At 43.3% G+C, this 24,134-nt stretch overlaps 2 protein-coding genes across 10 annotated transcripts in view; both read left to right on the forward strand.

Annotated features, from left to right (window-relative positions):
* LOC123996763 (ecotropic viral integration site 5 protein homolog) overlaps window positions 1-3,491 on the forward strand; it is a 62,064-nt gene extending 58,573 nt beyond the window's left edge. For all 6 annotated transcript variants that reach the window (XM_046300440.1, XM_046300437.1, XM_046300441.1 and 3 more), the window contains one exon: window positions 1,221-3,491. In XM_046300440.1, coding sequence (XP_046156396.1) covers window positions 1,221-1,514 — 294 coding nt within the window. In that variant the 3' untranslated portion in view covers window positions 1,515-3,491. The remainder of the gene's footprint in view (window positions 1-1,220) is intronic.
* Window positions 3,492-6,173: 2,682 nt separating this feature from the next.
* Window positions 6,174-12,030, forward strand: LOC123996768 (zinc finger protein Gfi-1-like). Of its 4 annotated transcripts, none has more exons than XM_046300450.1 (7): window positions 6,174-6,296; window positions 9,066-9,284; window positions 9,824-10,018; window positions 10,227-10,639; window positions 10,794-10,931; window positions 11,071-11,236; window positions 11,464-12,030. In XM_046300450.1, the coding sequence occupies exons 2-7, from the start codon at window positions 9,173-9,175 to the stop codon at window positions 11,649-11,651; spliced, it is 1,212 nt and encodes a 403-aa protein (XP_046156406.1). In that variant the 5' UTR covers window positions 6,174-6,296; window positions 9,066-9,172; the 3' UTR covers window positions 11,652-12,030. The 4 variants fall into 4 exon arrangements, with proteins under 4 accessions (XP_046156406.1, XP_046156407.1, XP_046156405.1 ...); XM_046300451.1 differs by having other exon boundaries at window positions 6,202-6,296; window positions 8,835-9,284; XM_046300449.1 differs by lacking the exon at window positions 6,174-6,296 and having other exon boundaries at window positions 6,743-9,284.
* The last annotated feature ends 12,104 nt before the right edge of the window (window positions 12,031-24,134 follow it).

A 24,134-nucleotide genomic window follows, 5' to 3' on the forward strand; every position in this document is an offset into this window, starting at 1 on the left:
AGCCAGGATCTGGGTGTACAAACTCCCCTGCCGGACCTTCATGACCTGAGGGATCTAATCCTGGAGATACTGCAGTTAGTTGGAAATGCTGACTAGACTACTGATTTTTTTTTTTTTGCACACAAAATAATAAATTTGATTATAAGAATCAAAAGACTGTCTCAGAAGTGGTAAAATAAGTGGTGAATATGCTAGTTGATTCCATTTTTTCCAATGCATAATTATTAGGCCAAATTTATGCATTTCTTGGGGATGTTAGAAGAGCAGTAGTGAGACACTTGGACCAAGAAGAAAAAGTGTCGCCTCAGTTCTTTTCAATCACACATTCTCATAAGAGAGTAAGGTTTCCAGTCAGCCACAGAGTTGAGCTAAACCAAAGTTGACTAATCTTTCTCAGGATCAAAAATAAGCCACGAACGGCTCTTGGTTTTTAGCCTGGAAGTGTCTTTGCACACTTGCATCAGTCAAGTTAATACGGTAGTTTCAAATCACTGATCTCCGTTGTACATTTGTTATTTTTAACATTTAACAGATGAAGCACTAATATTTGAGAAAAGTGACAAGTACCGGTACAATAACTAGATTTCTAAGTGTGTCTCTCTCCCTACATGTCTGTCTTTGCGAGGCAGGCTGACCCAGGTGAGTTCTAGGCAGGGCAGGTGTGGCACAGACCAAGCTTTTGACCTGACCTCTACCCATCTTCCACTGGTTTTGCAGCCTATACCTAATGTGTTGTGGTGAAGGGTGGAGCATGGTCAGAGGAGGAGGTTGGTGGGAGGAGCTATAGGAGGACAGGCTCATTGTAATGGCTGGAATGGAATAAATGAAAAGGTACCAAACATATGGAAACAACATATTTGGCTCAGTTCCATTTATTCAATTCCAACCATTACAATGAGCCCATCCTCCTATCTTTCCTCCCGACAGCCGCTTCTGGAACATGTCTACCCAAATGAGTGTGAACGTGCCCGCTGCATGTGTTTAGAAATTAATCTCCAAGTGTCAATTTCAGAACTTGTGTTTTCATTGGTGTTGACGTCTTTGTTGTAGTTTGCACGTGATTTCTAGAAAGATCAACAACCATGATGTTCTCATGTGCCTTGGCAATATATGGATCTTTAATTTTACAATTCCCCTTCACCAGTGTGTTTATTTACACGTCCCCATTATGCATTACTCTACATGCTCCTCCTTTAAACGCTTCTACTCTTTTTCCACAGATCCGCTGCCTAAAAGGCCAGAGGGGGAGCAGCATGTCCAATCAGCCCGCTTTTGATGGGATCCACATTGTCAATCACTACATACCAGATGATGAGTCGTACCACTCCTCGGACGAAGACACAGGTGTAGGCAAGACCCCCTCCCACCTGGACCATCAGCACAGCAGCATCAGCCGCATCAGGCTGCACCCCTCCCTGGGTCTTGGGGACACTGACAGTGAGGGGGATGATGATGGGCATGGTCTGGTTCTCTCTGTGCCTCCCATTGGCACCCACAAACACACCACCGTGTGACTGGGTGATGGACACCATCGCTAGATGCCTGGAGGCTGATCAGGGCAGTTCTGATCTGGTACAGTGGGACAGAGGGGTTGTCCATGGTAGCAAGCCACTCTTCAGGAGAATGGCGTCTGACTGTCTGTGGGACTCCAATGTAGGGAGCTCCTTTCAATGGCATCTTTGGAAGCTTGGAATGGAATGTGTGGGCTTTGTCAACAAGTGAAGTCGTAGCAGAATCACACCTGTGGTGGAGTTGGTTTTGTTGGTTTTTTTCTTTGTCCGTTGCGTCAGTCTGCTTTACTCTTGTTTCGCCAAAACCCACCAGAAGAGGATCATATCCGTGTGTTGTTCTGGTCTGGACCCCAGGCAGGCAGATCAGAGAAGGACAACATGGAGGTTCAAGTAGCCGCCTGTGCTCCACGAAGCTAGGCTTAGCCTGTCCAGGGTAACCCCACACAGACAACCAAACTACAGGCTCTCCCTCAGCCCCACAACCAACCATGGTACAACAGATACAACACACAGAGACTGTGCAATAAAATGTTTTATGCTTTATGATGACTATGACACTTCTTTCAATCCGTTTTTAATTTTTTATCGCTTTTATAAGTGGACAATCAAAAATGTATAGAGCCCTTTTGTGTGGGTGTCTTTATTATATCAGGAGAGAATAATGTACTGAAGAGTGATGAATGTCTCTATTGAACATGGTTCATGAGCCCCAGTATCAAACAGAAAGTGTCAACAAGCATTAGGGTCGTATTCACTAGACAGCAAACAAAGAGAAGAAAAAAATGACCAAAAAAGGGAGGGACTAGTGTTAACAGTTTAACAGCTGATATGTCCCCCATCAGGGGACTATATACTAAATAGATTTTTAGACCAAGGAGTTGGAAATGGAGCTTTGCAGTTCCTCCAGGAACGGTGTACCACTTCTCTAAAAACAAAATTTAAAACATGTTTTTGTTTCAAAACTTGCCGTTTGCAACAATGTGCACGACCTAGGTTGACATAATGTTGGCTTTTTGGCCTTGAGACATACAACCTATTTATCATCAGGCCTGGTATAGGCCTATCCAAAGGTCAATTTGAATCCTGTATACTCCGTATATATGTAATTGTTTGTTTTTCATGTCCATTTTGACTTGAAAATATGTATCTAATGAATTATTGCATATCTGTTTAATGTAGGATGCGGCTGAAAGGGACATATCACTCTAGTTTTGTCAAAATGCACAGATAACTGATTAGCAGACATTTCTTTCAGATGTGGGCTGTGTTCCAATTGTCCACCCTTTTCCAGAAGTGAGCACTTGTGCACGTGCCCTCATGCATTTAAAGGCATTGGATTGGTGCAAGCAAGCATGAAGGGAGTTTTCACCATATTCCCTACACCAGTGCACTCTTCGGAAAAGGGGTAGAGTATGGGAACGTATCCACAGTCTCAATGTTCTGTAGATGTTTTCATATATCCTACTTTTCTCTGTTGGGACGATCTTACTTTTGGAGGAAGGGCAGATTTAGGATCGCTTCATAATTTCATAGATTAGGATACGTTTCAGCATTTTGGTTAATGGAAGCATGTAACTAGTTTATTAAGTAAACCAGCCCAGATTTAGAAGTACTGCTATATCTAAAGTGGGAATATTGATCTTTAAATAAATAATAATTAAGGGACATAATGAAAAGTATAAGAACTGTAATCTGAATCTTGTATCAACATAAATAATGTTAAACAGAAGTATTGCTATGTTGTACTTTTGCACGAAATGAATGACTGTCCAAGCCAATGAAACAATACTTTTATCTGAAAATACTAAGAAGATAATTCTACATGTCTGTCAAATGGCAAACTATTCCCTATGTGTAGTGCACTGCTTTTGGTAAAAAGTAATGCACTATGTAGGTAATAGCTTGCCATTTGGCATGCATCATAAGAAATGTGCTGTTTGTTTCCTCTGTGAATGAAGCAGAGTGTATTGTCAAGTGTTACCAAACTGTAGGATGGGTTGTGCTGTATAGCCTATAACTCGTTGTGATGCCTTGGCATGACAGATCTGGGACAATGATGGCATTTTAAACAGTAGGCTCTGCCTGCCAGATAAATATGCACCACTTGGTTTCATAAAGGTTGATGTTGATCCATTATCAGGATTAGCAGAACACTAAAACAGACAACTTCTCTAGGTTGACATGACCTGCGCCTTGTTTCCCAGAGCCTTCGTAGCATTAAGATAATCCTTACAACCTTATTACTATGTATATTTAGTAGCCAAGGTGTTTCCCTGAGCCTGCGTTAGTAACGTGGCTCTTAAAAACCTTTGCACATCTACGAGTGATCCAGACTACTCGTAGAGCAGTCAACGTGCATCGTTAGATTTATTTTTGCCCTTCCGCGTCACTTTATTCACAGATCTCCGCTAAAAATCTCCTAAACATCATGATTCTATTGGTCTGACTGTAACGGCCGATAACTTCAGAAGGACGTTAGTTGACTACAAATACAAAGTTGCCAAAGTATTTCTAATTGTTGCAAGCAAATTAAAACCGAGATTATTACACATATTATATGGACAATAGAGCCTAATTAGGCTATTTTAATCTTATTTAAATCAAGTTCATGTTCAATCAGTTGAGTTCTGGTTTGCGACTAGGCTACAATTTGTAATGTTTGTCTCCGTGTGACAACGTGTGTAATGATATGCCCAATCTGTGATTTCGTGCATTATTATAAGCATAATAAACCGTGTCGCCTTCGATAGCTATAGGTGGTGATCTCTCTCTATGAGCTGATCTGTCATCAGTATTGTGGCAAAATGTTATGTTAAAATAAGATTTGAATGGAGAAAGCTGATCCGAGCGCTGTTTTTCTTTCTATCCCATCAGTCTCGACACATGGTCTCTTTACGTGCTTGTTTTGGGAACACTTAAAGTTAGCTCGTAAATAACGATGCATTCGGTACAATCATCGTAACGCTTAAATTACATCGCAACTTGGAAATGAGGCCCACAACAATGGACATCTTATAATGGCTAGATTTATTAACGTTTTTTAAAGCAGTGGCCCTTTAAGACATTAGAACCAAAAACCTATCAGCCAAGTCTCTGCAACATATTTATATCCAGAACACACGGACTCATTGTTCAGAAGAGGTTTTGTGATACTGATGTGATATTCCTAATGCAGTAAAGAGAGAAGTCTACATGGAGTAATAACACTATGGAATAATCATTACCACACTCTGAAAACATGTATGTGAAATGAATGTGTTTGAGTTCACAAATAAACTATTTGATAAACATTTTCATGTTGATGTTATATATAGTGTTTACTGATGTGCTGTAATAGTAACCATGGTGGAGCAAATACAATTCCATTCTTACATCTTTTACTGCAGTATCATGTCAGTGGTTTCCGATTTTTTTTAAATAACCTTAAAATAGTTTTGGGTTGCATGAATTGATGGGCTATTTACCCTCCCTATATATCATTGTTAGGGGTTCACAGCAAAGCTATTGTTATTCTTAGATAATTTATTTTCCTCGACATGGTTAAATAACTCAAGCATAGATCAACTTTTTTTATTCAAATTTGGCATACAGAAACGAGAGGCCATGTGTAATTTGGTCAAAAACAATGGCACCAATTGGCCTATAGGTGGCGCTATTATAAATAGCCTCACTTAATCCCTCATATTTGCGACCCCTTTAACATAGACACTTTCTGTGCCTTTCCTTATGCTGAACAAATTTCCCTCCAATCTTGAACATTTTGGAAAATCCAAATAACACCATGCAGGCCCATGATACATTTACTATCTTAAATAAGGAAACTATTAACAATTCACTTTTTTGACTAGGTTAATTAAGCTAACGCTTAAAATAATAATCTTCTCATGGACTAAAAGTCAGATTCATTGCAAATTTGATCATTGGACATTATCGCTGGGATGTGAGGTAACAACAGGGGCTGGCCTACGTTAAGTATTTAAAAAGTACAGTGTTAGGTGTTAAGTCTGTTATGCTGATGCTTAAAATTATTAGAAGACGAAGTGATTGTGATTGTATTGAATTGTGTTTGGGAAATAAAGATAGATATGGTTTTAGAAAGATTGTGGTAATATTTCATTCAACACAGAAATGTGTAGGCAGCTTAATTTAACCTGTCCCACAGCTCAATTTACCTCATACCCAGGGTAAATTGTGCCAGGAGACCACTTTCTTTGGACAAACTATGTTTTCAAAACTGTAATAAATGCATGACTTCTGATTTCTATGGACATACAAAATCCTGGAATATATGTAGATATCTTTGTTAGAAAGAATAGTGTTTGCTTTTTGATGCTGATTCTAGAAAATGTTTCAATTTACCCCACTCTCCCCAACTGTATTTGATTTGGGTGGGTAAAAAAATGTTTTGCAGTTAAAATGTACAACGCCCATTGGATAACGGATTAAATAATTATACGGCACTTTGTCCTTAATACACTATTTCATTGGTAACCTATGCCAATTTGACAAGGTTCAATGTTGAGCTTAGTTAGAATTAGCGCTCAGTCAGTCCGTGATGCTCTAACCCCCCCCCCCCTTCTTTCTTCCTCCACATCTGTATGAATCAAATGTCTGAAATAACGTTCAGGAAGTCAATCATTCTGCTGCTTTTAAGAGGCCAACTTTCAGAGCTGCATGTCTTGCGATGCACCTTTCAATGGGACAACAACGCATAAGATCCTTCAGCGGCACTGGACCCGGGTTGTTGTGACAAGTCTGAGGAGCTTTCATTACGCTTGAACTCCGGTAGGCTATGCCTTGAACCTGCTCCACGACTGTCAACCTCTTCATTTTTCTAGGTCAATTGCATGGCTATAGTATACCGCGTTAAGAGGACGCACACGGGCATAATATTAAATTGATAGGCTACAACATAAAACATGTACAGTTCTTTATTGATAAGAACATGTGTAAGACTTTATCTAAACACGTGGATGAATTGCGCAATGCAGCATAGATGCTCAACATTTTTCGTTTTCCTGGCCAAAATGTGGAGTAATTTAATTTATTAGAATACCTTAAACATAGCTGTACATTTCTGACTCAGTGGAGAGGCGACCTTTAGAATTATGTTGTGTGTCAGAAACCTTTGAGCTAAAAGGCTGTAGGTTTATATGCGTAGGCTTAGGCTGCTTTTTCGTATTTGTTGAACTGTGCGGTGGGATCCAGCGCGCATTTCAAATGAGAGGCTTTCAACAGAGACTATTATGTTCATTACAGGCAGCCAATGCCATTGATTCCATCCTTCAAAACCATGATACATTTCAATAAGCAAAAACTTGTATGAAAAACCTTTTTTTTAAACAAAGTTAGTCTATAAATTATAAATATTTCAGCAATGGTTGTTGATTGTACTTTTTTAAAAAAAAAAATCTATACCTAATGCACATAAAACCGCTAATAGCCATATGGAAAAAGACACGAAGGACCTGTTGCTTAATAAGCTATGCATAAAGGGAGAACAAATCAATCAGATGACTGGTTATTTAGTTGGAAAGTATAGGCCTGCTGAATTTTGATAAACGGCCTCATAATGTATGATTATTATTGAGATAAACGAGCAATAGGCTAACTGATAGGCTATGCATTGGTGGTGCCAAAGGCATTCTTATCTGATGTATTGTATAGCCTATCAAATTTAATAACCTAAGTTATTTGACTCTTTGAATGCTATTTTGTTAAATGATAGGCCTATAATTAATTGCATAAAACGTTTTTTCATTCAAATAGGCTAGAAATGAACTTCTACCTCAATGATTTGCTTGGATTGTGCTATTAAAGCGTTTCAAAATACGATCCAGTGGTTTGATTAGTTGAATATATTTTCTAAGCTTTTATATGAAATAAAGTCACATCAGTCATATCATTGCACCAGAAATTGGGCAATGGTCAGGACTACCTCGCGTCAGTGTGTCTTGTGTTTGATCGGTAGCCATGGCGTTTTCTTTTGAGATTGTGTTGCGGTAGCGTGTCATATCTCCTCCAACCCAATGCGAGTTCCGGATGCAGCGGCGATGTTTCTAATCGATAGAGGGCATATGGCGCTTTGATTTCCTGCAAGTCACTTGTGGCTTTTGGCCTGCCTTTCTGCACCCGATAGAATACTTCTGCATTTAAAAAATAATAGAAATAAGATGACAGAAAATAACTAAAAAATAATGCTACGTCATGAGTCTAAAACAAAATTATTTATTATAAAATGTTTTATAACTCTTCTTGTCACCAACATATTGTCTCACTGCAAAGGTCATAACCGAATAGGCGTACATTTATATTTAAATATGAATTCGTACCAATATTGCTATTATTTCGTTTGATTGGCCAAGTTTTAACTTCCATAACTAACTCATTTAGTTACATTGTGGTATACTCCAAATAATTTCAAAGAATAGGCTTATAGGTGTTTTTGAGTTAATCATTTCACCTGTCGAATATGAATATTGTAGCAAGATAACGTAGTAGACCTATAATGTAAGGACATAGAACTTATGTCTATCACATATCCTGAATGTCTGGCACGCGCCATCAGCTGGTTGAAACGTGACTGATACTGATATTCTCCGCCCCACTGGCAGTCTAGAGTGCTAGGCGAGCTGAATGCCTGTTGTTCTGTGCGTAATTGGTCCAGAACAGGTAATCAGCGGCCTTACTATGCGCACAGAGAACAGAGGTAACACTGTTCACTCATTGAGCATATTATAATACTGCGGGAAATACGAAACTTCCGTGGACCCGCAGGCAGTCGTATGGACAGCGACTGTCTGCGGTTATTAAATATAGCCTTATGTATATATGAAGAGACACCGACCAAATTGATGGATAAAAATACATTTGTGAAAGACGCAAGACAATTACACACTGATGCAGTATTATCATGCATTAGTATTTTTCCAACATTTATTCATTTTGAGAAATGCTATGTAAGCCAGTGAGGGGCTATTCAACATGTGACTATATGGGCACAACCACGTCCATACTTCGCCTACTATTCTCTAATTCGCATTTTCATTCGTGCTCAATCGATTACGGAAATAGGTGGATTATGTACCATTATCAAGCATGTAGATAACACGTCGCATGAGTCATGTTGATTAGAGGCACACGTAGCACACTCCGGTCCACAGCAACCCTGACTGACTGGCACCCAGGTGCTGTTGGTCTCCGCGTTTCCTCTCCCTCCTGTCTGTCCTGCAGCTAGGTATAGGGAGGGATTAAGTAACACATAAAGCAGTGTATCACTTATCCTGATTGCCATGGGTTTTAATTCCCCGTGGAGGGATACAGGCTGATCCGTGAGGGGGAGTGGTCTGGGGAGCTGTTTGTTCTGGAGACGGACCAATCATAGGCTCCAGGGGCGGCAATGAACTGTGGAGGAGTTTCCTCAAGCCTCGGCACCTGTCCCCGCCCACAACACCTGGCAGACGTGAGAGGGCGTGTGCGCGTGCTCCATCTTCAGCCAGAAATCTCTTATAGTTGACCACACATTGTCAACCAATAGTCTTCAAATCTTTTCAGGGATAAGACTGCAACACCGCATCCCAGGAACAGAGGTGCAGATTGCTATTGGATCTGGATGGCCAGTGATTTTGGATATTAGCAGAGACCGAACAAGGAGAGTGAAAATGCCTCGGTCCTTCTTGGTGAAGAGTAAGAAGGCGCACAGCTACCACAAGCCTCGGTCCTTAGAAGATGACTACAGTAGACTGGATACAATCTTAGCTCATATATGTGCAGGTATGTGGTTGTTATTTCCATGTTAATGTCTGGATGTTGTGTGAGGTGCACCATTTGTACATGCAAAATATTTCAATCGAAATGGAACAAACTCGTTTTTCTGTAGCCTAATTATATTGTTATAAATATCCACTTTTATTTGTCTAGTTTTACAGATTGTTAAATTGTGAGGCACGGCTTTATTCAAAAGAAGCAGCAATATATTATAAATACAGGCCTATGATTTATAATGAAAACCTAGCTGTTAATTCAAAGGAATATATATCCCATAAGGGCTTATCCTGTAGCCAAATCGTACATGTTTACATTATTTCGATAGCTACACTAACCTCAGTGGAATGATTTTGCTCGTATAATTATTCATAACGTTTAATTGTACTGACACATATAGGCTATTACTAAAGTTATTTATATTGTTTCTTCTTACAGTAATTATTACAGTATTAGGATATCATAAGCAAAGTTGTATTTTTGTCGTTGTTATAGGCTAAGGCTATTGTAATAGGCTACTCACGTGGTCCTCGTTGTAATTAAAACAGAGAATAGTAACATTTTAGATGACTCGGATGCCTTGACAGGAGGCGATGCCATCCGCGGGTTCTCCCCAGACTCTCACCTAGTGGACACGGCTGACTTCTCCTCCAAGTCCACACTCAGCTGTGGGGACAGTGTGTGCAGTCCAGCTTCAGTTTATGAAGACTTCTGGCGGCCTCCATCGCCTTCAGCATCACCAGGTAGAGATCTAGTGTGGGGTTCATTAAAATGTAGCTATCCCAAAGTGGGAGATTGTAGCAGAGGCAATGATAAATTATGCACTGCGATTACAATTTCACAATTTGATGATGGGACATCCTGATTGCTTGTAGGCCGATATCCATCTTAAACTATTAAATCACAATAGGCCTACACTAATTATTAATATTTATTTTTGCAACGCAATAGTAGATTCAGAGAAATCCCTGTCTCCCCCGGTGAACGAGACACAACCCTTCCCCGTTGTTCCCTTCCGGCCCTATGCGTGGAACAGTTACTCTGGTTCGGACATCCGTCACCTGGTCCAGCAGAGTCTCCATCACCAGCACCACCACCCCATGGACTTGAAGAGAAGCCCGGAGTTAGGGTACTACCGCGACCGGGCCATTGAACCAACCCTCTTTAACAGAAGTCCGGTAGCAGAAAATGACAGTGATTACCGGTCCGCTGCCGGTCTGTTCGAGAGAGCTGCCGCCCCCGGGATAGGGTTGTATTCTGAAAGGAACCTGTACGGGAAAAGCCCAGAAATCAAGGCTGTGTCTGACTTACCCTGCTCACGGTTCATTCTGAATGGTACCTACAAGTGCATCAAATGCAGTAAGGTAAGATAATGTATGCAAATGTAAAGATTTAAGCAGTTTATGTTTGCAATGATTCGCTTGGAGATGTATGGTTATGGACACAATTGTCCCTCTCTTTATTTACCTTGTACCATCATCATTTCCCTCACGAATTTCACACAACTTCCCTCTGCAGGCGTTTTCGACTCCCCATGGGTTGGAGGTCCACGTTCGCAGATCACACAGTGGCACGAGGCCCTACGCTTGTGATATCTGTGGCAAAACCTTCGGACATGCTGTCAGCCTCGAGCAACATAAAGCTGTGCACTCTCAGGTGACTATTCTAGAATCTAGACCATTCTAGTTTTTGTCATTGATTATTCAAAGGCAACAAGCAAAATAGGCTACTTTACTGTTTTGACGAGCTAATAAATATCATATTTAGACTTATATTTGCCTATATACTTCCACAGGAAAGAAGCTTTGATTGCAAAATATGCGGTAAAAGCTTCAAAAGGTCATCGACTCTCTCCACGCATCTCCTCATCCACTCTGATACACGGCCTTACCCATGCCAGCATTGCGGGAAGAGGTTCCACCAGAAATCAGACATGAAGAAACATACATTCATCCACACAGGCAAGTAGGCGTCAGAAATGTTAGTCTATTAGTAGACCTCGCTGCAACACTAAATATGTTCATTGCATACACGGCCACCCAATGCATAATGGTGAGGTCATGCGTTATCGACATGCATTTTTCCTGAAGACCTGATACAATAAAATCAAATAAAACAGCTTGCTTGCCTATATGGTTTGGCTACTGAAGGTAACACTTTGGTTAATGTTTACATTTTTGTTCTGCAGGTGAGAAGCCGCACAAATGCCAAGTGTGTGGGAAAGCGTTCAGCCAGAGCTCCAACCTCATAACGCACAGCCGGAAACACACGGGCTTCAAACCATTCGGATGCGACCTCTGCAGCAAGGGATTCCAGAGAAAAGTCGACTTAAGAAGACACAAAGAGTCACAACATGGACTAAAACCCTCAAACTAAAATCAAATAAAAGAATGGGCACCAAACACTATAAAACAAAACACTTGTTTTGGAAACCAGAAATAAGCTACTGTAGCTATCCATTCCTCAAACATTTCAGACTGTGATTTACTGGTGGAGAGTTAGTGGCTTTTGTGCAGTGTAGGTTAAGACAAAACCGGGTTGAACTAGGAAGGGACACTATCTGAACCCAAAATATTTGTACAAAATAACCAGATAGGTAATAACCCCAAAGAAAGCGCGTTGGGAAATTGGGAAAATAGACCTTGTCTAAAGAATGACAGACACTTTGTTTAGTTGGACGCCATGGATGCTGGCACAACAGTCACTACAATAAGGCTATGTGATTTAATAAACAATGGTTGTGTATTTATTTTAAAAACAATGTTATTTTCATTTTTTTCTTCTTAGAATTCAAATGGCACATTTGTATTTTATATTAAGAATATAAACTATACGGTATATCCAGGTGTCATTTACTACAATGTCAAACCTTATTTATTAATCAGATTATCGTTTAAATATAATATGAAAACTGCAATCCAACAGATTTAGATAGGTTTTTGTTTCGTTTCTATGTAGCCTGGTGCATTATGTTCCAAGCTGCAACATCCTGCATAGGCCTATCTGAATTATTTGAAGGACAACCAACGCAAATATATATATTTTTACCATTTTTATTCTAACTCAGATTATCTGGATTCGTTGTAGTAGGCTAGTCTAGACTATTGGTACAACTAACATTGTTACATTTTATAGACAGAATAAACCCCATTGAAATGTGTCTTAGAGGGGGACCTGTGATAATGTTAATTTGAGGCAATTAATTTTCGTTGAATTTAATAGTTTAATCCTTTATTACTATTATTATTATTATTATTATTATTATTAGAGATATATTCATTCTGTAACGCCGAAGCGTTACAGATTCAGCGATAGAAATGTCAAGTTAATTTAAATCATGCTGTAAAGCTGAACCTTCGCGATGCGGATGTTATAGAGCCCTTATACTATATTTCCACTGTGTGGATAGTGATTGTCCTCGTGGTTAACCTTCAGTGATTTTTTATAGAAAACATGTCTCTCCTGCATTCATTGAGGGGAATAATATTAACCGAAAAACTTGGCTGAGCACAAATTGATATGACGTTTCTTAATTTAAAACATACACGAAAAAGCACCTACAGCGGCTTGGTGTATTCTCCACGCCATGGAATAGGTCTGTATAAAGTGCTTTCTTGCCGTTTACTGGAAATCTGAGAGGTGACCACACATTAAGTCGAGTATCACAAGGAAGGTCTTCAAGTGCCTTCCAACTGGTAGGTTTATGTTCCCCCATTATTCATTAATCAAACCAGGTTGTGTTTTCTTCTCGTTTTTATCTGAACCACCCAGAAGGGCAGTTTTCAAAAGCCATAGAGTTGATTGCTTAATCATCTATCTATCTATCAAATAATTTAGTTTAGAATGAAGAATCAGATGCTTAAAATATTCGGCTAACTTATATAGAATTTAAAAAATGACATCCACGAGTAAATTTAGCTTTTTGTCATGGTGAAATAAATAAAATATAATGTTATGTGGAAAAATACATAGGGAATAGAATAGAATAGAAACTCAATTCCACCAATACCTAGGCTACAGGATGCTGCTGCGTTTCATCAGACTTAAACTCCTATAAACATTTGGTTTGTTTTACCAAGGCAGTAAGGAGTTATTTGTTTAGACCTCAAACGTTGCCTGAGCATATTACACGTTAACCAAATGGTACGTAACTTTGGCCACTCTGCAGAAAGCTCAAGTTGGAAACAGGACCAGACAGGATTGATTTCCGCAGGTGGAACTAAAGACCCATCAAAAAGCGTCACATAGCATGGCTGGAGGGCATCGACTGTACACCACCTCTGCCCGAAACACAGCTTGTAAGCGCAAGAGCAGGAAGGGGGGACACAGGTGTATGTGTGGGCTACTGTTATCCCTTCCATTGAGAACAATACTCATTCATTTATTCAAACATTTGTAATTAGCAATTTGCTAACATAGAAAGAGGGCAGCTATAAAATGAGAGAACAGCAACAAGAAACTAAACAACTATACAACTATACAACTAAACAACTATACAAGTTACCCAGTTATATAAAATATACAATTAATCATAATCATGAACTTTAAAAAGAAACCATCAATGTATATTATTTATATTATTATTATTTTATAGCTAATGTTCCTATAGGCCTGACAAGCTGTATATATACTCTACATTTCAAAAGTTTGGGGTCACTTAGAAATGTCCTTTTTTTTAAATAACATTTTTTGTCCATTAAAATAACATCAAATGTATCAGAAATACAGTGTAAACATTGTTAATGTTGTAAATTACTATTGCAGCTGGAAACTGCAGATATTTAATGGAATATGTACATAGGCATACAATAGCCCATTATCAGCAACCATCACTACTGTTTTCCAATGGCTTGTTGTGTTAGCTAATCCAAGTTTATCATTTGAAAAGGCTAATTGATCATTAGAAAACCCTTTTGCAATTATGTTAGCACAGCTGAAAACTGTTGTTCTGATTAAAGATGCAATAAAACTGGCCTTCTTTAGACTAGTTGAGTATCTGGAGCAGGTACTTTCTTCTGAAACTCGTCAGTCTATTCTTGTTCTGAGAAATGAAGGCTATTCCATGCAGGAAATTGCCAAGAAGCTGAAGATCTTGCACAATACTGTGTACTACTCCCTTCACAGAACAGCGCAAACTGTCTCGAACCAGAATAGAAAGAGGAGTGGGAGGCCCCGGTGCACAACTGAGCAAGATCACAAGTACATTAGAGTATCTTGTTTGAGAAACAGATGCCTCACAAGTCCTTAACTGGCAGCTTCATTAAATAGTATCCGCAAAACACCAGTCTCACCATCAACAGTGAAGAGGCGACTCCGGGATGCTGGCCTTCCAGGCAGAGTTGCAAAGTAAAAGCCATATCTCAGACTGACCAATAAAAAAAAGATTAAGATGGGCAAAAGAACACAGACACGGGACAGAGGAACTCATCCCGGAGTCGACTCTTCACTGTTGACTTTGAGACGGGTGTTTAATGAAGCTGTCAGTTGAGGACTTGTGAGGTGTCTGTTTCTCAAACTAGACACTCTAATGTACTTGTCCTCTTGCTCAGTTGTCCACCTGGGCCTCCCACTCCTATTTCTATTCTGGTTAGAGCCAGTTTGCGTTTGTCTGTGAATGAAGTAGTACACAGTGTTGTACGAGATCTTCAGTTTCTTGGCAATTTCCTGCATGGAATAGCCGTCACATCTCAGAACAAGGATAGATTGACGAGTTTCAGAAGACATTTCTTTGTTTCTGGCCATTTTAAACCTGTAATCGAACCCACAAATGCTGATGCTCCAGATACTCAACTAGTCTAAATAAGGAGAGTTTTATTACTTCTTTAATCAGGACGACAGTTTTAAGATGTGCTAACATAATTGCAAAAGGGTTTTCTAATGATCAATTAGCCTTTTCAAATGATAAACTTGGATTAGCTAATACAACGTGCCATTGGAAAACAGGAGTGATGGTTGCTGAAAATGGGCCTCTGTATGCCTATGTAAATATTCCATATAAACAATCTTCCATTTCCAGCTAGCAGTGCCTACACTGTATTTCCGATCAATTTGATGTTATTTTAATGGACAAAAAAACATGCTTTTCATTAAAAAACAAGGACATTTCTAAGTGACCCCAAACTTTTGAACGGTAGTGTATATTAGTCAATTAGACAAAATGCCATATATTGGGAAGGCCTATAGCCGACATCAACGTCATCATTTCATCTCGATACAGAACTTAATCAGGAAGTGCTTATTCCTCTACATTGATTGAAATCACTGACTCACAAGGATTTTACACGCTTCACTTCACTCAAGTCTGACAACGTTCAGGCCTGCAAAAATACTGAATATTTTAAACCCCCTGAAGAACAGACTGAGGAGTACAGGAAAATGTCTGCTTATTTAACAAACGTGGGAGAAAGGCCAAAGGGACGCAGTGGCGACCCATCATTCAGGGCAGAGCCCCACCTGTTTTGAGCCCTACATTTTTAACTAAATGAATAAATATAAAATAATAATACATATATTTTTGTGTGTGTGTGGGGGGGGGTTGCCTGTTTTGCATGTTATTTTGGCATGAATATGTGACACATGTCAGTTTGCAAACAATGTAAAAATAATATATATCATTGAGTTAATAAAGCCGCATACAAACAGGATCTCTTTTTTTGTTTTCTTGAGTAAGGCAACGCCAAAATGCAGGTGTTTCAGCCTAGCTCAATGCTTTCTGTGGTGGTGGGGCAAGCCAGCAGAAATTACGGAGCTTTGCAATGTGATTGGCTCAGTGTTCTATCACTCATGGGGACTTGAAAATTGTCACTTAAAAGCTCCAAATTCAAAACAACAGAAATCTCATAATTAAAATTCCTCAAAACATACTGTCTCATACCGTTTTAAAGGTAATTTTGTTGTTAATCCCACCACAGTGTCCGATTTCAAATAGGCTTTACAGCGAAAGCACCACAAATGATTATGTAAGGTCACCACCAAGCCACAGAAAAATACAGCCATTTTTCCAGCCAAAGAGAGAAGTTACAAAAAACACAAATAGAGATAAAATGAATCACTAACCTTTGATGATCTTCATCAGATGACACTCATAGGACTTCATGTTACACAATACATGTATGTTTTGTTTGATAAAGTTCATATTTATATAAAAAAATCTGAGTTTACATTGGCATGTTACGTTCACTAGTTCCAAAAACATCCAGTGATTTTGCATAGCCGCATCGATTCAACAGAAATACTCATCATAAATGTAGATGATAATACAAGTTATACACATGGAATTATAGATATACCTCTCCTTAATGCAACCACTGTGTCAGAAAAAGCAAACCATGCAATAATCTGAGACGGCGCTCAGAAAAATAATCAAATTAGCCACATTTACATTTACATTTACATTTACATTTAAGTCATTTAGCAGACGCTCTTATGCAGAGCGACTTACAAATTGGTGCATTTACCTTATGGCATCCAGTGGAACAGTCACTTTACAATAGTGCATCTAAATCTTAAAGGGGGGGTGAGAAGGATTACTTATCCTATCCTAGGTATTCCTTAAAGAGGTGGGGTTTCAGGTGTCTCCGGAAGGTGGTGATTGACTCCGCTGTCCTGGCGTCGTGAGGGAGTTTGTTCCACCATTGGGGGGCCAGAGCAGCGAACAGTTTTGACTGGGCTGAGCGGGAACTGTACTTCCTCAGTGGTAGGGAGGCGAGCAGGCCAGAGGTGGATGAACGCAGTGCCCTTGTTTGGGTGTAGGGCCTGATCAGAGCCTGGAGGTACTGAGGTGCCGTTCCCCTCACAGCTCCGTAGGCAAGCACCATGGTCTTGTAGCGGATGCGAGCTTCAACTGGAAGCCAGTGGAGAGAGCGGAGGAGTGGGGTGACGTGAGAGAACTTAGGGAGGTTGAACACCAGTGGGGCTGCGGCGTTCTGGATGAGTTGTAGGGGTTTAATGGCACAGGCAGGGAGCCCAGCCAACAGCGAGTTGCAGTAATCCAGACAGGAGATGAAAAGTGCCTGGATTAGGACCTGCGCCGCTTCCTGTGTGAGGCAGGGTCGTACTCTGCGGATGTTGTAGAGCATGAACCTACAGGAACGGGCCACCGCCTTGATGTTAGTTGAGAACGACAGGGTGTTGTCCAGGATCACGCCAAGGTTCTTAGCGCTCTGGGAGGAGGACACAATGGAGTTGTCAACCGTGATGGCGAGATCATGGAACGGGCAGTCCTTCCCCGGGAGGAAGAGCAGCTCCGTCTTGCCGAGGTTCAGCTTGAGGTGGTGATCCGTCATCCACACTGATATGTCTGCCAGACATGCAGAGATGCGATTCGCCACCTGGTCATCAGAAGGGGGAAAGGAGAAGATTAATTGTGTGTCGTCTGCATAGCAATGATAGGAGAGACCATGTGAGGTTATGACAGAGCCAAGTGACTTGGTGTATAGCGAGAATAGGAGAGGGCCTAGAACAGAGCCCTGGGGGACACCAGTGGTGAGAGCGCGTGGTGAGGAGACAGATTCTCGCCATGCCACCTGGTAGGAGCGACCTGTCAGGTAGGACGCAATCCAAGCGTGGGCCGCGCCGGAGATGCCCAACTCGGAGAGGGTGGAGAGGAGGATCTGATGGTTCACAGTATCGAAGGCAGCCGATAGGTCTAGAAGGATGAGAGCAGAGGAGAGAGAGTTAGCTTTAGCAGTGCGGAGCGCCTCCGTGATACAGAGAAGAGCAGTCTCAGTTGAATGACTGGTCTTGAAACCTGACTGATTTGGATCAAGAAGGTCATTCAGAGAGAGATAGCGGGAGAGCTGGCCAAGGACGGCACGTTCAAGAGTTTTGGAGAGAAAAGAAAGAAGGGATACTGGTCTGTAGTTGTTGACATCGGAGGGATCGAGTGTAGGTTTTTTCAGAAGGGGTGCAACTCTCGCTCTCTTGAAGACGGAAGGGACGTAGCCAGCGGTCAGGGATGAGTTGATGAGCGAGGTGAGGTAAGGGAGAGGGTCTCCGGAAATGGTCTGGAGAAGAGAGGAGGGGATAGGGTCCAGCGGGCAGGTTGTTGGGCGGCCGGCCGTCACAAGACGCGAGATTTCATCTGGAGAGAGAGGGGAGAACGAGGTCAGAGCACAGGGTAGGGCAGTGTGAGCAGAACCAGCGGTGTCGTTTGACTTAGCAAATGAGGATCGGATGTCGTCGACCTTCTTTTCAAAATGGTTGACGAAGTCATCTGCAGAGAGGGAGGAGGGGGGGGGGGATTCAGGAGGGAGGAGAAGGTGGCAAAGAGCTTCCTAGGGTTAGAGGCAGATGCTTGGAATTTAGAGTGGTAGAAAGTGGCTTTAGCAGCAGAGACAGAGGAGGAAAATGTAGAGAGGAGGGAGTGAAAGGATGCCAGGTCCGCAGGGAGGCGAGTTTCCCTTCCATTTCCGCTCGGCTGCCCGGAGCGCTGTTCTGTGAGCTCGCAATGAGTCGTCGAGCCACGGAACGGGAGGGGAGGACCGAGCCGGCCTGGAGGATAGGGGACATAGAGAGTCAAAGGATGCAGAAAGGGAGGAGAGGAGGGTTGAGGAGGCAAAATCAGGAGATAGGTTGGAGAAGGTTTGAGCAGAGGGAAGAGATGATAGGATGGAAGAGGAGAGAGTAGCGGGGGAGAGAGAGCGAAGGTTGGGACGGCGCGATACCATCCGAGTAGGGGCAGTGTGGGAGGTGTTGGATGAGAGCGAGAGGGAAAAGGATACAAGGTAGTGGTCGGAGACTGTCATGTTTTGTCATTTATTATCATGTCTTGTCCCTGTGCTTCCCATTCTATTCGTTTCCCTCTGCTGGTCTTATTAGGTTCTTTCCCTCTTTCTATCCCTCTCTCTCCCCCTCCCTCTCTCACTCTCTCGCTCTCTCTTCTCTCTATCGTTCCGTTCCTGCTCCCAGCTGTTCCTATTCCCCTAATCATCATTTAGTCTTCCCACACCTGTTCCCGATCCTTTTCCCTGATTAGAGTCCCTATTTCACTCCTTGTTTCCCGTACCTGCCCTGTCGGATCCTCATGTATAATTCACCGTGCTGTGTCTATGTTTTGCCCTGTCGTGTCGTGTTTTCCTCAGATGCTGCGTGGTGAGCAGGTGTCTGAGTCTGCTAGGTTCAAGTGCCTTCCCGAGGCAACCTGCAGTTCTCGATCAAGTCTCCAGTCTGTTCTTGTCTTTACGTGTAGTATTATGCTTTTTGTTTTGTAAAGTTTATTCTGGATTAAATACTCTGTTTTCGCCAAGTCGCTTTTGGGTCCTCATTCACCAGCATGACAGAAGGATCCGACCGAGGAATGGACCCAGCGACTACAGACGCTCGTAACACTGCCGTCGAGATCCAAGGAGCCATGCTCGGCAGACACGAGCAGGAATTGTCTGCTGCTCGCCATGCCGTGGAGAACCTGGCCGCTCAGGTTTCCGACCTCTCTGGACAGTTCCAGAGTCTTCGTCTCGTGCCACCTGTTACTTCCTGGCCTGCCGAGCCTCCAGAACCTAGGGTTAATAACCCACCTTGCTACTCCGGGCAGCCCACTGAGTGCCGCTCCTTTCTCACCCAGTGTGAGATTGTGTTCTCTCTCCAACCCAACACATACTCTAGAGAGAGAGCTCGGGTTGCTTACGTCATTTCACTCCTTACTGGCCGGGCCCGAGAGTGGGGCACAGCTATCTGGGAGGCAAGGGCTGATTGTTCTAACAATTACCAGAACTTTAAAGAGGAGATGATTCGGGTTTTTGACCGTTCAGTTTTTGGTGGGGAGGCTTCTAGGGTCCTGGCTTCCCTATGCCAAGGTGATCGATCCATAACGGATTACTCTATAGAGTTTCGTACTCTTGCTGCCTCTAGTGACTGGAACGAGCCGGCGCTGCTCGCTCGTTTTCTGGAGGGACTCCACACAGTGGTCAAAGATGAGATTCTCTCTCGGGAGGTTCCTTCCTGTGTGGACTCTTTGATTGCTCTCGCCATCCGCATAGAACGACGGGTAGATCTTCGTCACCAGGCTCGTGGAAGAGAGCTCGCATCAACGGTGTTTCCCTGCTCCGCATCGCAACCATCTCCCTCCTCTGGCTCTGAGACTGAGCCCATGCAGCTGGGAGGGATTCGCATCTCGACTAAGGAGAGGGAACGGAGGATCACCAACCGCCTGTGCCTCTATTGCGGATTTGATGGACATTTTGTTAATTCATGTCCAGTAAGAGGCCAGAGCCCATCAGTAAGCGGAGGGCTACTGGTGAGCGCTACTACTCAGGTCTCTTCATCTAGATCTTGTACTACTATGTCGGTCCATCTACGCTGGACCGGTTCGGGTGCTACATGCAGTGCCTTGATTGACTCTGGGGCTGAGGGTTGTTTCATGGACGAAGCATGGGTTCGGAAACATAACATTCCTTTCAGACAGTTAGACAAGCCTACGCCCATGTTTGCCTTAGATGGTAGTCATCTTCCCAGTATCAAATTTGAGACACTACCTTTAACTCTCACAGTATCTGGTAACCACAGTGAGACTATTTCTTTTTTGATTTTTCATTCACCTTTCACACCTGTTGTTTTGGGTCATCCCTGGCTAGTATGTCATAATCCTTCTATTAATTGGTCTTGTAATTCTATCCTATCCTGGAACGTATCTTGTCATGTGAAGTGCTTAATGTCTGCCATCCCTCCCATTTCTTCTGTCCCCACTTCTCAGGAGGAACCTGGCGATTTGACAGGAGTGCCGGAGGAATATCATGATCTGCGCACGGTCTTCAGTCGGTCCCGAGCCAACTCCCTTCCTCCTCACCGGTCGTATGATTGTAGTATTGATCTCCTTCCGGGGACCACTCCTCCTCGGGGTAGACTATACTCTCTGTCGGCTCCCGAACGTAAGGCTCTCGAGGATTATTTATCTGTGTCTCTTGACGCCGGTACCATAGTGCCTTCTTCCTCTCCGGCCGGGGCGGGGTTCTTTTTGTTAAGAAGAAGGACGGTACTCTGCGCCCCTGCGTGGATTATCGAGGGCTGAATGACATAACGGTTAAGAATCGTTATCCGCTTCCCCTTATGTCATCAGCCTTCGAGATTCTGCAGGGAGCCAGGTGCTTTACTAAGTTGGACCTTCGTAACGCTTACCATCTCGTGCGCATCAGAGAGGGGGACGAGTGGAAAACGGCGTTTAACACTCCGTTAGGGCATTTTGAGTACCGGGTTCTGCCGTTTGGTCTCGCCAATGCGCCAGCTGTTTTTCAGGCATTAGTTAATGATGTTCTGAGAGACATGCTGAACATCTTTGTTTTTGTCTATCTTGACGATATCCTGATTTTTTCACCGTCACTCGAGATTCATGTTCAGCACGTTCGACGTGTTCTACAGCGCCTTTTAGAGAATTGTCTCTACGTAAAGGCTGAGAAGTGTTCTTTTCATGTCTCCTCCGTTACTTTTCTCGGTTCCGTTATTTCCGCTGAAGGCATTCAGATGGATTCCGCTAAGGTCCAAGCTGTCAGTGATTGGCCCGTTCCAAGGTCACGTGTCGAGTTGCAGCGCTTTTTAGGTTTCGCTAATTTCTATCGGCGTTTCATTCGTAATTTCGGTCAAGTTGCTGCCCCTCTCACAGCTCTTACTTCTGTCAAGACGTGTTTTAAGTGGTCCGGTTCCGCCCAGGGAGCTTTTGATCTTCTAAAAGAACGTTTTACGTCCGCTCCTATCCTCGTTACTCCTGACGTCACTAGACAATTCATTGTCGAGGTTGACGCTTCAGAGGTAGGCGTGGGAGCCATTCTATCCCAGCGCTTCCAGTCTGACGATAAGGTTCATCCTTGCGCTTATTTTTCTCATCGCCTGTCGCCATCTGAGCGCAACTATGATGTGGGTAACCGTGAACTGCTCGCCATCCGCTTAGCCCTAGGCGAATGGCGACAGTGGTTGGAGGGGGCGACCGTTCCTTTTGTCGTTTGGACAGACCATAAGAACCTTGAGTACATCCGTTCTGCCAAACGACTTAATGCCCGTCAAGCTCGTTGGGCGTTGTTTTTCGCTCGTTTCGAGTTTGTGATTTCTTACCGTCCGGGTAGCAAGAACACCAAGCCTGATGCCTTATCCCGTCTGTTTAGTTCTTCTGTGGCTTCTACTGATCCCGAGGGGATTCTTCCTTATGGGCGTGTTGTCGGGTTGACAGTCTGGGGAATTGAAAGACAGGTTAAGCAAGCACTCACGCACACTGCGTCGCGCGCGCTTGTCCTAGTAACCTCCTTTTCGTTCCTGTTTCCACTCGTCTGGCTGTTCTTCAGTGGGCTCACTCTGCCAAGTTAGCTGGTCATCCCGGTGTTCGAGGCACTCTTGCGTCTATTCGCCAGCGATTTTGGTGGCCGACTCAGGAGCGTGACACGCGCCGTTTCGTGGCTGCTTGTTCGGACTGCGCGCAGACTAAGTCGGGTAACTCTCCTCCTGCCGGTCGTCTCAGACCGCTCCCCATTCCTTCTCGACCATGGTCTCACATCGCCCTAGACTTCATTACCGGTCTGCCTTTGTCTGCGGGGATGACTGTGATTCTTACGGTTGTCGATAGGTTCTCTAAGGCGGCACATTTCATTCCCCTCGCTAAACTTCCTTCCGCTAAGGAGACGGCACAAATCATTATCGAGAATGTGTTCAGAATTCATGGCCTCCCGTTAGACGCCGTTTCAGACAGAGGCCCGCAATTCACGTCACAATTTTGGAGGGAGTTCTGTCGTTTGATTGGTGCGTCCGTCAGTCTCTCTTCCGGGTTTCATCCCCAGTCTAACGGTCAAGCAGAGAGGGCCAATCAGACGATTGGTCGCATACTACGCAGCCTTTCTTTCAGAAACCCTGCGTCTTGGGCAGAACAGCTCCCCTGGGCAGAATACGCTCACAACTCGCTTCCTTCGTCTGCTACCGGGTTATCTCCGTTTCAGAGTAGTCTGGGTTACCAGCCTCCTCTATTCTCTTCCCAGCTTGCCGAGTCCAGCGTTCCCTCCGCTCAAGCGTTTGTCCAACGTTGTGAGCGCACCTGGAGGAGGGTGAGGTCTGCACTTTGCCGCTACAGGGCACAGACTGTGAGAGCCGCCAATAAACGCAGGATTAAGAGTCCTAGGTATTGTTGCGGCCAGAGAGTGTGGCTTTCCACTCGCAACCTTCCTCTTACGACAGCTTCTCGTAAGTTGACTCCGCGGTTCATTGGTCCGTTCCGTGTCTCCCAGGTCGTCAATCCTGTCGCTGTGCGACTGCTTCTTCCGCGACATCTTCGTCGCGTCCATCCTGTCTTCCATGTCTCCTGTGTTAAGCCCTTTCTTCGCACCCCCGTTCGTCTTCCCTCCCCCCTCCCGTCCTTGTCGAGAGCGCACCTATTTACAAGGTACATAAGATCATGGACATGCGTTCTCGGGGACGGGGTCACCAATACTTAGTGGATTGGGAGGGTTACGGTCCTGAGGAGAGGAGTTGGGTTCCGTCTCGGGACGTGCTGGACCGTTCGCTCATTGATGATTTCCTCCGTTGCCGCCAGGATTCCTCCTCGAGTGCGCCAGGAGGCGCTCGGTGAGTGGGGGTACTGTCATGTTTTGTCATTTATTATCATGTCTTGTCCCTGTGCTTCCCATTCTATTCGTTTCCCTCTGCTGGTCTTATTAGGTTCTTTCCCTCTTTCTATCCCTCTCTCTCCCCCTCCCTCTCTCACTCTCTCGCTCTCTCTTCTCTCTATCGTTCCGTTCCTGCTCCCAGCTGTTCCTATTCCCCTAATCATCATTTAGTCTTCCCACACCTGTTCCCGATCCTTTTCCCTGATTAGAGTCCCTATTTCACTCCTTGTTTCCCGTACCTGCCCTGTCGGATCCTCATGTATAATTCACCGTGCTGTGTCTATGT

The sequence above is a fragment of the Oncorhynchus gorbuscha genome, linkage group LG15, assembly GCF_021184085.1.
Source record: "Oncorhynchus gorbuscha isolate QuinsamMale2020 ecotype Even-year linkage group LG15, OgorEven_v1.0, whole genome shotgun sequence".
In the NCBI taxonomy this organism is placed as follows: domain Eukaryota; kingdom Metazoa; phylum Chordata; class Actinopteri; order Salmoniformes; family Salmonidae; genus Oncorhynchus; species Oncorhynchus gorbuscha.

Coding starts and splice junctions, on each gene's coding strand:
- LOC123996768 (XM_046300450.1), top strand. CDS start 9,173: ATGCCTCGGTCCTTCTTGGTGAAGAGTAAGAAGGCGCACAGCTACCAC. Junction 9,285..9,823: donor CTTAGCTCATATATGTGCAG/GTATGTGGTTGT, acceptor TAATTAAAACAG/AGAATAGTAACATTTTAGAT. Junction 10,019..10,226: donor ATCGCCTTCAGCATCACCAG/GTAGAGATCTAG, acceptor GCAACGCAATAG/TAGATTCAGAGAAATCCCTG.